Genomic DNA, 15,903 nt, shown 5'->3' on the forward strand with positions numbered 1-15,903 from the left:
GGACGCTCTAGTTTGTACATATAAAACTTGCATCTGACCAATATATGAGCACTCTAAGTCAACGGGAAGTGAGGCAAATCGGGACAGATAGTTTTATGGTTCAAAAATGTCAAAAATATTAAAAAGGCTGTGACTTGAGCAAACTTTAACTAAGTTTAAAAAAATTAAATGCATCTGAAAGGACGTTAAAATCTAACAGCAGCATGGTGAAGCATCCCAATTGCTTAAATCTAAAGCGAGTTATTGGCACTTTTGTGAAAAAATAGCACACATTTCAAACTCAAATAAAAAAGTGTTCCATCCAGATTTCTATTCGATTCGACCTGGAGCTTGTAGGGGACATCTGGGGCTTTTTTTTCGTGATTCGATTATCCGAAGTGAATTTTTGCCAAGCCCTTCGGATAATCGAGTCTAGACTTTATATACAGCCATTCCACGCCAAACAGGAAGTCTCCGAAACGGGTAAAAATCAACTTTTCCACTAAAACTGCGATAACATGAAAAAATCTGCGATGACCGACCTATACATGTTTTGTTACTAATGCATATTTTCGTAATTGAAAGACGCAAATTTGAGCCAAATCGGAGCACTTTCGATTTGGAGACTTCCTGTTTGACGTGGAATGGAATATTTTTAAAAATGACTAAAAAACAAGAAGCGACAACAAATAAAATGATACAAGTCAATGGAAAATTTTAAAAGTGTTACATGTTAAAAGTGACTTACATGTTTTATACAAAACATATTTTACACATTATCTTAAAGTTAATACCGCCAACTGGGGAAAATCGGAACCACTGTCTAAATAGCTACAGGAGATGATAGAAAATCAGTAACAACTTTTCAAAAGGGCGAATCCCTCAGATGTAAACAAACTGAGTTTTCGTCAGAATCATGTAAAGCGAACAAAACTGATTCTAAAACACCCTCCAACATCTCAAAATTCCAAAACTACGTAGTTTTCGAGCAAAAAACAAAAGGGCTAATCAACAACATCAATCAAAACAAACCAAATTGAGTTTCCGCCCTTGTGTTTTCACCCAATCACGAGGGGCGAATGTAGTATTTTCTGCAAGTTCCGACGTATATTTAGAAACACAAAATTTTCGTTATAATTTTGTAAATTTTAACCTGACAATCCTCAAAATGGATCAAAATGAATGTTTCTGATGTCTCTGACCACAAAAAAAAAAAAAAAACACAGATTTGTATGATCCTAAATACATAACTTTTTAATTTCAATTATTTTAGTATCGGATCTGGTCTGGTTTCACAATCTAGATATGAAGGTCCATAAATTACCGGTTCTTGGAACATCCGGGGATTCTGTGTCGAGCAGTTGCAGGACAAAAAGTTAGTGTAGGGAGGTTTAGGAGGAATACCGTACAAAATCATCGCCTCGATTGAGAAGGCAGGATGGTGGCGCGGGGTGGCCTAGTCGTCAGGTGCCATGTCTCCCACTTCCGGCGGGGACACCCCAAGGAACGTCACTTCAATACATACCACATCTTCAAACCAACTTGCTACTTACGGTGTATCCTGGCTCAACGAGAATTGGCCTGAATCGGACTCCTTATGAAGGCTTTCTAGACCAATTTTTTAACACTGAGGTTGCAAATATCACTGTATTATCACTGACTGTAACGTTTCACAATGATAAAATAGTTGTTTCACCACTTTTTTCCTTAAAAACCCGAAAAATGAACAAAAAACAAAAGGGCGAATCTGTTGTTAACTTCTGCTTTGTGGCGTAACCTGACGAGCTAAACCCTTGTTTTGGTTGAGTGGGTGGCGAATACGGTGGGGCGAATATGTAGTCACGCTCTTCAAAAAGGCGTAATTTCTTTTTCTCAATTTTTAATAGCAAAAACACCTTAATTAATTCCAAATTGCTCTCTATGATGACATTATTGCTATTTTCTATTACGTTTTGACAAAATTTATGGTTTTCATGCTTTTTTGTGGAAATAGGAATTGAACAAAATTGCAAAATATTGAATGTTGATTTTCCCGAAACGGCAGGATCGTAGGTTTCGCCCTTTTGAAATGTTGTTACTGAAATAAAGGTAATCGGTGTATTAATTGTTTTGTTCTGTTCCTATTTTTAATGAGGTAATTTTTGAGAATTCCCGGGACAAATGAAAACTGGCTTGTCTCAAGCGAGTTCAAGTTTACGTGAGATTTACTATGGGAAATTTTGAATTTTTGTTCATTTGCCTCTACAGGCCTAGGGAAAACATGTAGAAACTTCTAGGATGGCCAGAAATGAGCGGAATCGTCTGGAGGACAGCTTTCCTGAAGGGACCAGGTCGATTCGTTCAACCCTCATCGGGCTCAACGGCAATACATCCGGGGTGTTCGGAACCAACGGCTTTCCCCAAGAAAGCATCAAATTTTCCTCAGCATGCTATGAATGCTTGATGAACACCGCGACGCCACATGTCAATAACTGTCAATAACTGAACTTTTAGAAAAAAATTAAGGTTGGAAGTTTGCCTGTGACTTTGCCAATGTCATTTTTTTAGGGGTCAACTTTGGCTGTGTTTTTTACTAACATTTCCTATGTTTAAAACAAAAAGAAGTATGCAATAATTTTTCTAGTGTCCCAGATTATGCTTGTACGCACTTTTTTTTGCAATTAATATGACAATGGTGACATTCTAAAGAAGAAAATGTGAAAAGCAAACAAAAAAAATGAATAAGTGTCTGTAAAAACATGAAAAAAGCTACATAGGCAAAATGTAATGATAGGAGGTGGTACTACCAAAAACAAAAATTCGCAATTCGCAATTTTCAGTGTAAGAACGGGCCTTGACCGATCTTATGCACTAGGTTCCCGACGAACACGCACTGCCCTTACACCTACATCTCATCCTTGCTCTGAGTCAGTACGAGCAGCACGCTAGAACACGCTTTGAGTGTTCGTGCCAGGCATGCACACCTTCTTTTCCGGTTACGCATTTTAACTCGGCCGGGGGTAGTACATTACGTAGGGTTTGATGTAAGTATAAGCGCCTAACCATTTATAGTGTGCCTATCAACTTTCATTAAAGCAAAAACTGTTTTATTTTTAGTTTGAATTCAAAAACTAATTGTTCCCTGGGCCTTGTAAAGTCAAGGGCCATGATTTGATCCTAGTGCATTAGTTAAAATTTGGGTATACATACTTTTTTATAAGCACTATGGACACCACTTCATGCTACGAGAACTCGCTTTGCCGCAGCCCCAGGGCTTAAGCGTTGACCGATAAGCTGTCTTCGTGAACTAGGTAGTTCTCCGATAGTGGAAATATCACAATTGCACAAGACACCGCTGCGTCTGTGACTTTTTCACTATCACAATGTGGGTTTTAGGTTTGGTCTTCAGGATAGTAAAATTGTGTATTTGCTTAGCATTAGCATTTAAAATAAATCTAAGCTAGAGTAATGCTGTTAATAAACTTTGATTGATGTAGACTACTAGGCATATTTTATGTCAAAATTTTCATAGAGTCTCGATCAATCAATAATGTAATAATATCGGACAAAATTCGTTGATCTGTTGAACTAACAGTTTTCGGATTAGGTTTGTTTTGACCATTGTTGCGAATCGAGGAACTACGGATTTTTTGACGTAAATGGTCATTTATACAACAGTTAAAGGAATGTTTAGCTTTGAACATTAGGTTTAGAGGATTTTAGTTTAGATTTTCAATTCAAGTTAGTTACCAAATATATATTTGGACTTATATGAATAATTGAACATTTTGGACTTTGGACACACAACTGTGCATTTATTCTAGAGTCAGATCCATACAGCGTCAGTGTTTATTTGGTCGAAGTGTACTAATTCATTGGCAGATCTGATTCTAGTTGTGATGTACGACAAGACTACTGACGGACGTGACAGAACGAGGGCCCAGTTTAGAGGTTTCGACATCAACGATGTGCGGCTGGATCACCCTCCCAAAAAAAAAACATATTTTACAAATTATCTTTAAGTTACTACCGCCAACTGGGGAAAATCGGAACCACTGTCTAAATAGCTACAGGAGATGATAGAAAAAAAAGGTAATCGGTGTATTAATTGCAGGGTGGTTACACTTTCCCGATTTTCGCGGATCTGGCGCGGATTTTGTCAGCGATGGCGTGGATTTCGCGGATTAACAAGGCTTAAAAAAAATATTCAATGCATTTTTTAAATTAATTTAATTCATATAAAGTACCTAATCATGTCTTGATTTGGAATTGAGTGCTTTTAACAATTTCAAAAATCATTGTTTAAAATTTTGCAAGATTTTTTGTCAATTTGTTAATTAATATTTGCAGATTTATTTCATGGCTGTTTGGCTGTATCAATGTCACTGGAATATCTCGTCACAGGCTCAATCGATTTTGGCCGGAAAGGTTTTAATCGATCCGTCTTAACGTCCCCTAAGTTGCTATTTAAATTCATACAGTTTTATCATGTATTTAAAAAGCTATGTTAATTTTTTTTTTTCATATTCAATTAAAACTATGGTAAAAAGGGTGTTTTTTCATGAAACCCTCACATGTTATATATTTTTAGAAAGCATATGAGAAGACAGTTTAGATGGAGTAAGAATTTTCAAGATCTAACTTACCTATCTTACATTACAAGCAGTTTAAAAAATGGTATGAATTCACATAACCTCAACTGGTCGGTTCTGATCGCCACGAAAAAGCCGTGTAGAGAGATGCCATTTTCCTCAAAGGCCGTGTCTGTATAATCTTGACAAAAAGTCTGTAAGTAGTCTGTTTTTTTACTCATCACTTATTTTTATTAGGACTTCTTAGGTGCTGCGAACGTTAGGGGAGATCCATAAACATGTGGACACTTTAGGGGGATTGAAATCACTATAAATGAGAGGAAGGCACCAACCACCTAAAGGTGGATTAAGTAACTTTTTTTTTAAATTTCAATACATGTATGTTTTTATGCGTTTTTATGAGAACAAATGTAGTTGTTTAACCCTCTACTGCCCAAATTTTTTTTTTCGAGAATTTTTATTTTTTCCGTGTTCAGGAGGTCATTTTGAGCAACTTTTGTTCTACGAAAAACTTTACTTCTTTTTCCATTTGGATTTTTGGCGATTTTTTAAATCGAAGCCCGTCTAGAGGCGGGGTTGGGTTGTAGAGGGTTAAGCAATAGGCGATATTTAAAAAGTCTTTTATTGGATGAAATTTCAGCTAAATTTTAATATTTTATATTATGAAACTTCATTTTAAATTAATTATATTTAAAGTTAAAACAAAATGTCCCAAGAAACATATTGATTGTTTATTTTTCAAAAGTCAAGTGTGTGTGTGTGTTTTTTTTTTAAACAATTTATTTAACACATTTTCAATCTGAAGTAAAAAAAAACTCTGTATAAATCATAAATATATCGATAAACTTTTCGGGAAAAGCATTACTGACCAACCCAGTACATGTTTTTTTTCAAATCTAGATGTTAAGACAAATTTAACCATTTGAAAAATATTTGTATTCAAAATATTAACAATGTCATCGCTGTTTTTTTCCATAAAATTATTTTTATTAGGTCCTTTTCGGTACTGGGACCTGGTTAGGATCGAGTCGGCTTTTGTAATTACATTGTTCTTAATGCTAAGAGTAATTACAGAGGATCTTGTGTGTAAATGTTAGTGGGAGGGGAGCCGATTAATGTCATCGCTGTTTAGCGGTATTAGTCAGGCGATTTTATATATTTTTTCAATAGGATTGAATTTTTAAGTTTTTACATGATTCGCTTACATTTGCAAAAAAATGGCTAAAGATATATTTTTCACCCATTGGGAGCTGGTTAAGCGAATTTGTAAAAAAAAGAATTTTGAATGTATCAACAATACGTTTCACATTTTGCTGTAGAATTAATCTCCAGAATTTATCATTTCTGGCAACTTCCCTGGAGATGGAGCCACACGTTGCCGTCGTTTCAGGGCTACTTGCAAAGATGGTTTCCGATGTTGATATATATCACACATTTATTTTATATTTATAAACTTGTGTTGATAGAAATCACAACTTTTATACTATGTGAAATTGCAAGATATTGATTTTTTTATTTGCAGCTCAATATTCTTGTTTGTAAAATCTGGTATGAACAGGTTTTAATCATTTTGATACGTTGTTAGCTTAGGTAGAAATTCATAAAGCACAGCAACGCTCACACAAAACAGTAAGAAAGGCCTCTTCTAGGCATTGTGTTTTTTTTTTCTTTTTTTTAAGTGGGTGTGAGGTTAGGATTTGGTATTATGATAAATGAGTTTTTTTTGCAAGGCACTCAGAATAGTTAGTTTTTTTTAACGTTAGGTTGTTTAATAGTTCCAGACTCCATCTGTGTGTAAGTGAGTTAAGTAATGCTTTCAGAATCTCTGATTTCAATTTATATGGTATGCTAACCATTCGGAATAGTCAAAAAATCCATAGAGTCTCGATCAATCAGTAATGAAGTGATATCGGACAAAATTCGTTAATCTGTTGAACTAACGGTTTTCGGATTATGGTTGTATCGACCATTGTTGCGAATCGAGGATCTATTGGAGTTTTGACGATCAAATAGAGCCTAACATTTCAAAAGGACACACAGGTGTGAACAGGATTGTGTCTCTTTCACTCAAATGACAGTTTACGTAAGGTATGATGGGGATACACTCTTGTTTGCAGAGCTTCTGTGCCCTAATGAAATGGAAGGCACGAAATCTGTTTGCGCATGCAAAAGGTTCAGATTGTAGATTTGTATCAGTTCAGTTAGATCTAGTACTACAGAATAATTCTAAGCATCTCCAAATGAGTTCTTGGCATTGTTATAGAATTTCCCGCTAGAACTACCATCTTTGGTCACAAGAATCTTCTCTAGAAGTGGCCATTGCTCCGCGAGACACAGTACAGAACAGATCAGACAGAACAGAACCGTCCTGTTCTGAAATACAGCTCATGATGTAGAAAGTTACAGTTTTCTTGTCTAATTACCGTCCAGTACAGTTCAATACGTGGGTCTCGTGGCGCAGGGGTAGCGGCTTCGGCTGCCGATCCCGATGATGCTATGAGGCGCGGGTTCGATTCCCGCCTTATCCACTGAGCTTCTATCGGATGGTGAAGTAAAACGTCGGTCCCGGTTTCTCCTTTCTCGTCAGAGGCGCTGGAGCAGAAATCCCACGTTAGAGGAAGGCCATGCCCCGGGGGGCGTAGTGCCAATAGTTTCGTTTTTTACAGTTCAATAAACCGACAGAAACCAAGAGCAATAAATTTTTGATTACACATTACTGTGCACTAGTTAACCCGCGAGTTTCAGTTCTGTCCAGATCCGATTATGCCACGATCCAAGCAACAGACGCTCTTATGTGCGTTAACAAAATCCTTAGTAACAGTTCAGTGGGGCGAGTCTGCGTTTGTGGACAGGCAGTCTATCCCTTTCGCTCAAGTGACAGTTCACGTCAAGTAAGAGGGGGATATATTGCTTGTTTACAAATGCGGATTCGCCCTGTTGAATAGTCGTCTTAACAACGAGTGTTCAACTTGTAAAGTATGAACTGTTCATTTATGTTTAGGCTGGTACAAATATTTTTAAAAGTTTTTGTCACCCCCCCCCCCCCCCTTCAAAATTGGCCCGAAAAATCAGGGGGCAAAAAAAATATTTTTACAATAAACTTCAAAATTTCAATGCAAATTCAAGGGCAACCAGCTGAAATCAAATTAAAATACATTCTCCTGCATTTAAAATCATTTTTAACATGTTTGGGTTTATTAAAAAATCTTAAGATTTTTTGAAAATTTTCGATGCAAAATCTTTTTTTTCGATACAATTTTTGTTTTTGTCAGATCTTAGATTTTTTTAAAACGAATGATTGCAAAACAACTGAACTAGTGTAAAATGCATTTTAAAACACTTTTTTCATTTAAGTGTGAAGATTATGGCTTATTATTTAAATTTTTATATTTTTTTTTATTTTTTGCCCCCTCCCCCCCTTGACCTCGGCCAGGGCCGAGGGACAAAAACTTTTTTAAATATTTGCATCGGCCTTATTGGTTTAAAAACAAGGTAAAGGAATGTTTGGCTTTGCAATTAAAAATTTGGAAGTTTGAGATTCAAGTTACTTTCAGACAGTTTAGTTTAGGTTGTTGATAAATGTTAGTTTTCCGTAAATGATTGATTGGACTTTAATCAATGGTTGAACTGGTCGAAGTGTACTATTTCATTTGCACATCTGCTTCTAGTTGTAATGTACGACAAGAATACTGACGGACGCGACAGGACGGGGCCCAGAAAAAATGCCTCAAGATTTATATTCCATAAACAAGTAGTTTTCATCTTTCGGTTTCCAGTGTATTTTCAATTTCCTTTAAATTTGAAATACATCATAGGTTTCCTTTGTATAAATCTCATTTTCTTATTTAATTAATTAATAATTCAATTTCTTCCGGGCCTTTTTACTTTGAATCATAATTTCATATTTTTCTTTATTCAGTGTTAAACATAGATTACCGTAACTGCTAAACTCATCCAAGTTCTTACTACTCACACCTACACTAATTTTCTTTCACCTTCCCCCTCCCGATCCCCTATATCTTCCGGTGGTGTTCATTTTGTATGCAATACTAGTTCGGCCACTACCCTTTTTTCCACAAGAAACCGGACTTGGACTGACTTGAGGCCGCGTCCCCCACCGTGCTCCGTAAAACGAAAACGAAACGAAACGAATTTATCATTTCTGGCAACTTATCAAGTTAAGAGGCAGTATTTGTAGATTCTGCTCGGTTTGTTCTAGAGCTCGTATCGAGGTGCTCCGATTCGGATGAAACTTTCAGGGTTTGTTTGTCTATACATGAGATGAACTCATGTCAAATATGAGCCCTCTACGACAAAGGGAAGTGGAGTAAAACGGGCATTGAAGTTTGAGGTCCAAAACACATGAAAAATCTTAATATTGCTCGCATTTCCGTAAAACTTCATCAATTCCAACTCTCTTAGATGCATTCGAAAGGTCTTTCGAAGCTCTTCAAATTGTGCTTTAGACATCCAGGATTGGTTTAACTTGTTCTCATAGCTTTTGCAAATTACTGTTAAAAATGGATTTTTTTTAAACCTTAATATCTTTTTGCAACAGCCTCCAACATCCATACTCCCATAGGTCAAAAGATAGGTAATTTCATGGACTATAAGCTTACGGTATTAACTTTTTGGCCAATCGCAGTTTTTCTCATAGTTTTACGATTTTTCTAGAACAAACATTTTACAACGTTAGTTTTTGCCTTGTAGATCAAGAAGACGGCACTTTTTGGTCTCAATTTTGTCATATTCGGAATCCTCAGAAAATTTTACATTAGATTGAGGTGTTGGAATTTTGAATTTGATTGGAAAAAATGCCATTTAGAATTCCCTGGGCCTTGTAAAGTCAAGGGGCATGATTTGATCCTAGTGCATTAGTTAAAATTTGGGTATACATTTTTTTTATAAGCACTATGGACACCACTTCATGCTACGAGAACTCGCAGGGCTTAAGCGTTGACCGATAAGCTGTCTTCGTGAACTAGGTAGTTCTCCGATAGTGAAAATATCACAATTGCACAAGACACCGCTGCTTCTGTGACTTTTTCACTATCACAATGTGGGATTTAGGTTGGGACTTCAGGATAGTACAATTGATTGGTTGCTTAGCATTAGCATTTAAAATAAATCTGTATCCTTTCCAAATCTATTTGATGTTTAAGTTAGTTGCAATTGTTAAGTAGGAGTAATGCTGACAATAAACTTTGATTTTATAGAATACTAGGCATTCTTTTATGTCAAATTGTCCATAGAGTCTCGATCAATCAATAATGTAATGATATCGGACAAAATTCGTTGATCTGTTGAACTAACGGTTTTCGGATTATGGTTGTATCGACCATTGTTGCGAATCGAAGAACTACGGATCTTTTGACGTAAATGGTATTATGGTTGTAAACGTAAATGGGATTATGGTTGTATCGACCATTGTTGCGAATCGAGGAACTACGGATCTTTTGACGTAAATGGTCATTTCTTTTTCAAATCGCGGTTTCTATCCTATTTGTATATCAGTTCATAAATTTTCATTGTTTTTGATAGAAGTAGTTCTACAACAGTTAAAGGAACGTTTAGTTTTGAACATTAAGTTTAGAGGATTTTAGATTAAAATTTAGATTTTCAATCCAAAGTAGTTAGCAAATGAATATTTGGACTTAAATGAATAATTGAATAAGTCGGACTTATGAATAACACACAACTGTGCATTTATTCTAGAGTCAGATCCATACAGCGTCAGTGTTTATTTGGTCGAAGTGTACTAATTCATTGGCAGATCTGATTCTAGTTGTAATGTACGACAAGACTACTGACGGACGTGACAGGACGAGGGCCCAGTTTAGAGGTTTCAACATCAACGATGTGCGGCTGGATCACCCTCCCGAAAAAAAAAAAATGCCATTTAGAATTAATAAAAATATTATTTAGAATTTTGTCGGATTAAGGGTAACACTCAAGCGAGTTCATGTTAACATGAAATTTACTATGGAAAATTTTGAATTTTTGTTCATTCGATCCTACAGGCCTAGGGAAAACATATAGAAACTTCTAGGATGGTCAGCAATGAGCGGAATCGTCTGGAGAACAGCTTTCCTGAAGGGACCAGGTCGATTCGTTCAACCCTCATCGGGCTCAACGGCAACACATCCGGGGTTTTCGGAACCAACGGTTTTCCCCAAGAAAGCATCAAATTTTCCTCAGCATGCAATGAATGCTTGATGAACACCGCGACGCCACATGTCAAACAGCTGTACGCATTTTTTTTTTACAATTTATATGATAATGGTGACATTCTAGAGAAAAAAGTGTGAAAAGCAAGCTAAAAAATTAAAAGTATCTGTAAAAACATGAAACAATTAGATAGGCAAAATGTAACTATAGGAGGTGGTAGAATAGGAAAAATACTACCATAAACAAAAATTAACTAAAAGTTGCTCAAAATGACCTCCTGAACACGGGGGGAAAATTCGAAAAAAATGGGCAGTAGAGGCAGGGTTGTTACGGACGGCGCGGATCGCGCGGATAGCGCGGATCTGGCGCGGATTTGCTGGCTAATTTTGCTCAGGCGCGGATTTCGCGCGGATGGCAATTTTGATAAATATATTAAAGAGAGATAGAATAAATTTCAAGTTATTAAGAAAATATTATCAGGAATTACGATAATTTGTAAGAATTACATATTTTTATTAAATGAATTTTCTTCAGAAAATATTTGTTTGTATTTTCTTAGTACGAACCGTCGAAAAATGAAGATGAAGATTATGTAGAAATTATTTTTTATATGTTTCTTGTCATTTCTTAACATCTCCGGCACTGAATATTTAATTTCTTTTGAGTTTTGAGTAATGATTTTTAACCTTATTTATTTTTAATTGTATACTGGATTTAGTAAATTTTTAATGTTGTAAATCAAATATTACAAACTTTTCCCGAAGATATAGACATTGGAATGTGTAACAAAAACGATTATTGGTGCTTGTTCTGGTGGGCGCCAAATACACGCAGAAAAATATAGCATATTTGAATCAACAAAACATTTTGTTGATTTGAAAATCAAGATTTTTGTTGAATCAACGCTAAACGTCAAAGCAACTTTTTCAAAACAACAAAAGATTTTTGTGGAATTGAGCAAATCAAGGTTTGTTTCAACGAAAACTCTGCGTTGATTATATTCAACAATTTTTTGTTGAAACAAACCTCGTACAGGCTGATTCTACAAAACATTTTTCTGCGTGTATGAGCTTGATTGGACGTAAGAGAAGCTGGCATCAACTTTCGAATTTTAGATGGAATTTAATCGGTAGAAATATTTTTTTTTTCTAAATTTAAACATTCTTGGCGAAAATAAAATGATCAAAACATTTCAAAATCAAAGCTTCAGAAATTCAAAAATTCGAAACTTTTTTTTATTTTAATAGTTTTTTAACAAAAAATATCAAAATACACAATAATTTTTTTTCGAAATTTTTAAAATTGTAATTTAAAAAATCTGAAATTTCTAAATTAAAAATTTAAGAAATCTAAAATTTAAAATAACAAAAAGCTTTGGGTAATAAAAAATTTAAGGATTGAATAAAAACAAAATTTAAAAAGTAAAAATTGGAAAACTAAAAAATATCAAATTCAAAACAATATAGAAAACTTAAAAAAATATATCTCAAATCTCAAAAAATTTTAGTATTCTTAAATTCTTAAATTCTTAAATTCTTAAATTCTTAAATTCTTAAATTCTTAAATTCTTAAATTCTTAAATTCTTAAATTCTTAAATTCTTAAATTCTTAAATTCTTAAATTCTTAAATTCTTAAATTCTTAAATTCTTAAATTCTTAAATTCTTAAATTCTTAAATTCCTAAATTCTTAAATTCTTAAATTCTTAAATTCTTAAATTCTTAAATTCTTAAATGCTTAAATTCTTAAATTCTTAAATTCTTAAATTCTAAAATTCTTAAATTCTTAAATTCTTAAATTCTTAAATTCTTAAATTCTTAAATTCTTAAATTCTTAAATTCTTAAATTCTTAAATTCTTAAATTCTTAAATTCTTAAATTCTTAAATTCTTAAATTCTTAAATTCTTAAATTCTTAAATTCTTATATTCTTAAATTCTTAAATTCTTATATTCTTAAATTCTTAAATTCTTAAATTCTTAAATTCTTAAATTCTTAAATTCTTAAATTCTTAAATTCTTAAATTCTTAAATTCTTAAATTCTTAAATTCTTAAATTCTTAAATTCTTAAATTCTTAAATTCTTAAATTCTTAAATTCTTAAATTCTTAAATTCTTAAATTCTTAAATTCTTAAATTCTTAAATTCTTAAATTCTTAAATTCTTAAATTCTTAAATTCTTAAATTCTTAAATTCTTAAATTCTTAAATTCTTAAATTCTTAAATTCTTAAATTCTTAAATTCTTAAATTCTTAAATTCTTAAATTCTTAAATTCTTAAATTCTTAAATTCTTAAATTCTTAAATTCTTAAATTCTTAAATTCTTAAATTCTTAAATTCTTAAATTCTTAAATTCTTAAATTCTTAAATTCTTAAATTCTTAAATTCTTAAATTCTTAAATTCTTAAATTCTTAAATTCTTAAATTCTTAAATTCTTAAATTCTTAAATTCTTCAATTCTTAAATTCTTAAATTCTTAAATTCTTAAATTCTTAAATTCTTAAATTCTTCAATTCTTTAATTCTTAAGAATCTTTTTTTTCATGACCCTTTCCTTGACCGTCTCTTGAGGTATTTTTTTAAAACGGGGTTATTGCTTTCATTCCTTTAAGCATAAAACGAGTTTTTTTTTAATCAAATACTTTCTGATTTAATTTTTCTTAATTTATTAATAAAATTTCTTAAATGTTGGTCGCGATATTTTTATATGGCGTGGATTTCGCGCGGTTTCGGGTTTTAGGTCGGCGCGGATTTGGCGCGGATTTTTTTTCGACTCTCCCGTAACAACCCTGTAGAGGGATAATTCACGACGCCTGTCCAACTTGTAAAATACGAACTGATAAACTATTTGTGTGTGTTAAAAGAAATACCTGTTTGAAGGCCAGCTGAAGGAACTTTTGGTTTTGCAATGGAAGATTTCAAAACTAACAACGGCAGTATAGGACCCTATATTATAACAAATAAAACATTTGATATCAAGTACAGTTTACATTCTGCCAAGCAATTTTTAACCAAACTCATTCTTCAGATACAAAAACGACACATTTTAGCTGATAAGTCCGTATATATTAATTATTTATCTGTTTTCAGTCATTAGTCAATCAAGGCAACGGTGCATCATTTTGAATTTTTGTGATTTGTTTTGTTTGCATTGTAAACCTTATCCATTTTAAATTCAGTTTAATAATTAAATTTAAACATTTAAATTTCAACTTTTATTTTTGTTTCTCTACGTCTCACATTGCAGACTGTTTCCTATCTGTTGCGAAATCGTCGTCGTCGTCGCACACAGCTCGTCCCGTTAAGGCACCAGTAGCATCGGCGTCGTCCTCTTCGTCGTCGTCGTTCCTAGCTTTTATCACAGGAACTAGAACCAATCGACCGTGCTGCGCGGCCGAGGTGACCAACCACCAGCAGCAGCATTTTTCGAATTTACCGATATTAAATATTCAGTAAATAGAAACACAAACACACATACAGTTTACTCAATAGAAGATAGAATTGTGTATTAAAGCGAGAGGAGAAGCAGGAACGAAGTGTAATCAAATTACCAAAGTAGTGGCTACTACTAGTCGTGAGTGTGGAGGAAGTTCCAACACCAAACCCCAGCATGGAACGTGGAGATCGACCAGACCGGAGTCCGAAGCGTTCGTCAAAACATCCGAAGAAGCACTCGAAGAAGAGCAAAAAATCCAAACGGCGACGGCACGCGTCCAGCGACGAGGATCGGCCCGACCACGAGGACCAGTCACAGGCGCCGTCCTCGAGCGATGAACGGCGAGCGGAGCGAAGGGCCGGAAATGGTGGCGGAGGCGGATCGTCCAAAGGCGGAGGAGGAGGAGGAGGAGGAGGAGGAGGTGGTCCGGTGGTCGAGTATTCGGACGTAAGTTCGGACGATTTCAGCGCACCGGAAGCCGGCGAGATTGAGTCGGATGGCGGTGGCAGTGTGTCACCACCCTTCGGCGCTACGGCCGCCGGGGCCGGCGGAAACGAGTCCAGCAGCAACTTTGGCCGGACGACTGCGAGCCGCAACGAGACGGTTAAATTGTACAGTAAGAACATCTCACAGATTCAGCACGAGCGCAGCAGCAGCAGCAGCAGTGCAGCGGGACCGGCGGCGGGCGATGCGGCGGGAGTCGTCAGCAGTAGCAGCACTAGCACGACACCGGTTCCGCCGCCAACGTTGGCCGAGCTCATCTCGCAAGGTGCTGCTCCGACCGGTTCCGTCACCGTGACGGACAGTGGGCGAAGGGTCAGCATCACTGCCACGTCGCCAATCAGCCAGTCGTCACATTCGCATTCTTCCCGGTCCAAGCGTAAAAACTCAATATCATCCGATACTTCCTCTATAAAACAGGCCTCGAAGCACCACCACCATCGCCATCATCACAGCAGCGGCAGCAGCAGTCACCACAATCAGCGGCACCGTCAAGCGGAGGAGGAAGAAGAAGAAGACGAAGACCAGGTCCACAAAGAGCTGGACACGCCGGCATCGCCCACCGAAGAGCCGGAACCGGAACCCGAGGGCGACGGCCACGGTGCCGAACTGATGATGGACGAAGAACTGGACGACGAGGAAGAGTACGAAATCGTCGAGGAAGAAGAGGAAGAGGAAGAGCTGGAGGAAGAGGACGAGGACGAATCCGGTGGCCGGAAGCGCAAGAAGAGCAAGAAAGACAAAAAGCACAAGAAGAACAAAAAGTCCAAGAAGCGAAAAAAGAAGCGCGCCCGATCGCTGTCCAGCGTGGAGACCATCTCGGAGAGCGAAAACTCGCTGCTGGAGTGCATGGAATCGTTGACGCCGCCCCTCAAGGCCAGCCCCGACGAGTACGAAAAAACGTACACGCCGGTGCGGAATGTGACGAACGCCGGCGAGGAGAGCCTTACGCCGATGTCACCAGGTAAGTGGTGAACTCTCTCCCCTTCTTGGGTCATCATACACCTTCATCATCAACTCTGGGTCAACTCTTAGATAAAGTAGAGTAAATTTGATTTTCAAACGCTTTTCGTACATGGCCATTCGATTTCTGAACGGTACGAGAAGTGTCCCCCTTTTAGACAGTATGCCCCCGTTCCCAAGTTGCACCAATTTGGTACAAAACTACCCCTTTCTACATTAACCTTCCGGCGGTCGTGTGAAGTTACGCGCGACCTCCGGAGGATTCAAACTGCCATATTTCGATAACCGTG

General features: G+C 36.1%; 1 protein-coding gene across 3 annotated transcripts in view; it reads left to right on the top strand.

Moving 5' to 3' along the window:
* Nucleotides 1-15,903, top strand: part of LOC6035699 (cyclin-dependent kinase 12) — a 45,094-nt gene that overhangs the window by 3,084 nt on the left and 26,107 nt on the right. For 2 of the 3 annotated variants that reach the window (XM_038252008.1, XM_038252009.1), the window contains exon 2: nucleotides 13,961-15,614. In XM_038252008.1, coding sequence (XP_038107936.1) covers nucleotides 14,324-15,614 — 1,291 coding nt within the window. In that variant the 5' untranslated portion in view covers nucleotides 13,961-14,323. The remainder of the gene's footprint in view (nucleotides 1-13,960; nucleotides 15,615-15,903) is intronic. The other variant, XM_038252010.1, reaches the window with a different exon arrangement.

This window comes from Culex quinquefasciatus, chromosome 2 (genome assembly GCF_015732765.1).
Source record: "Culex quinquefasciatus strain JHB chromosome 2, VPISU_Cqui_1.0_pri_paternal, whole genome shotgun sequence".
NCBI classification, from domain to species: Eukaryota; Metazoa; Arthropoda; class Insecta; order Diptera; family Culicidae; genus Culex; species Culex quinquefasciatus.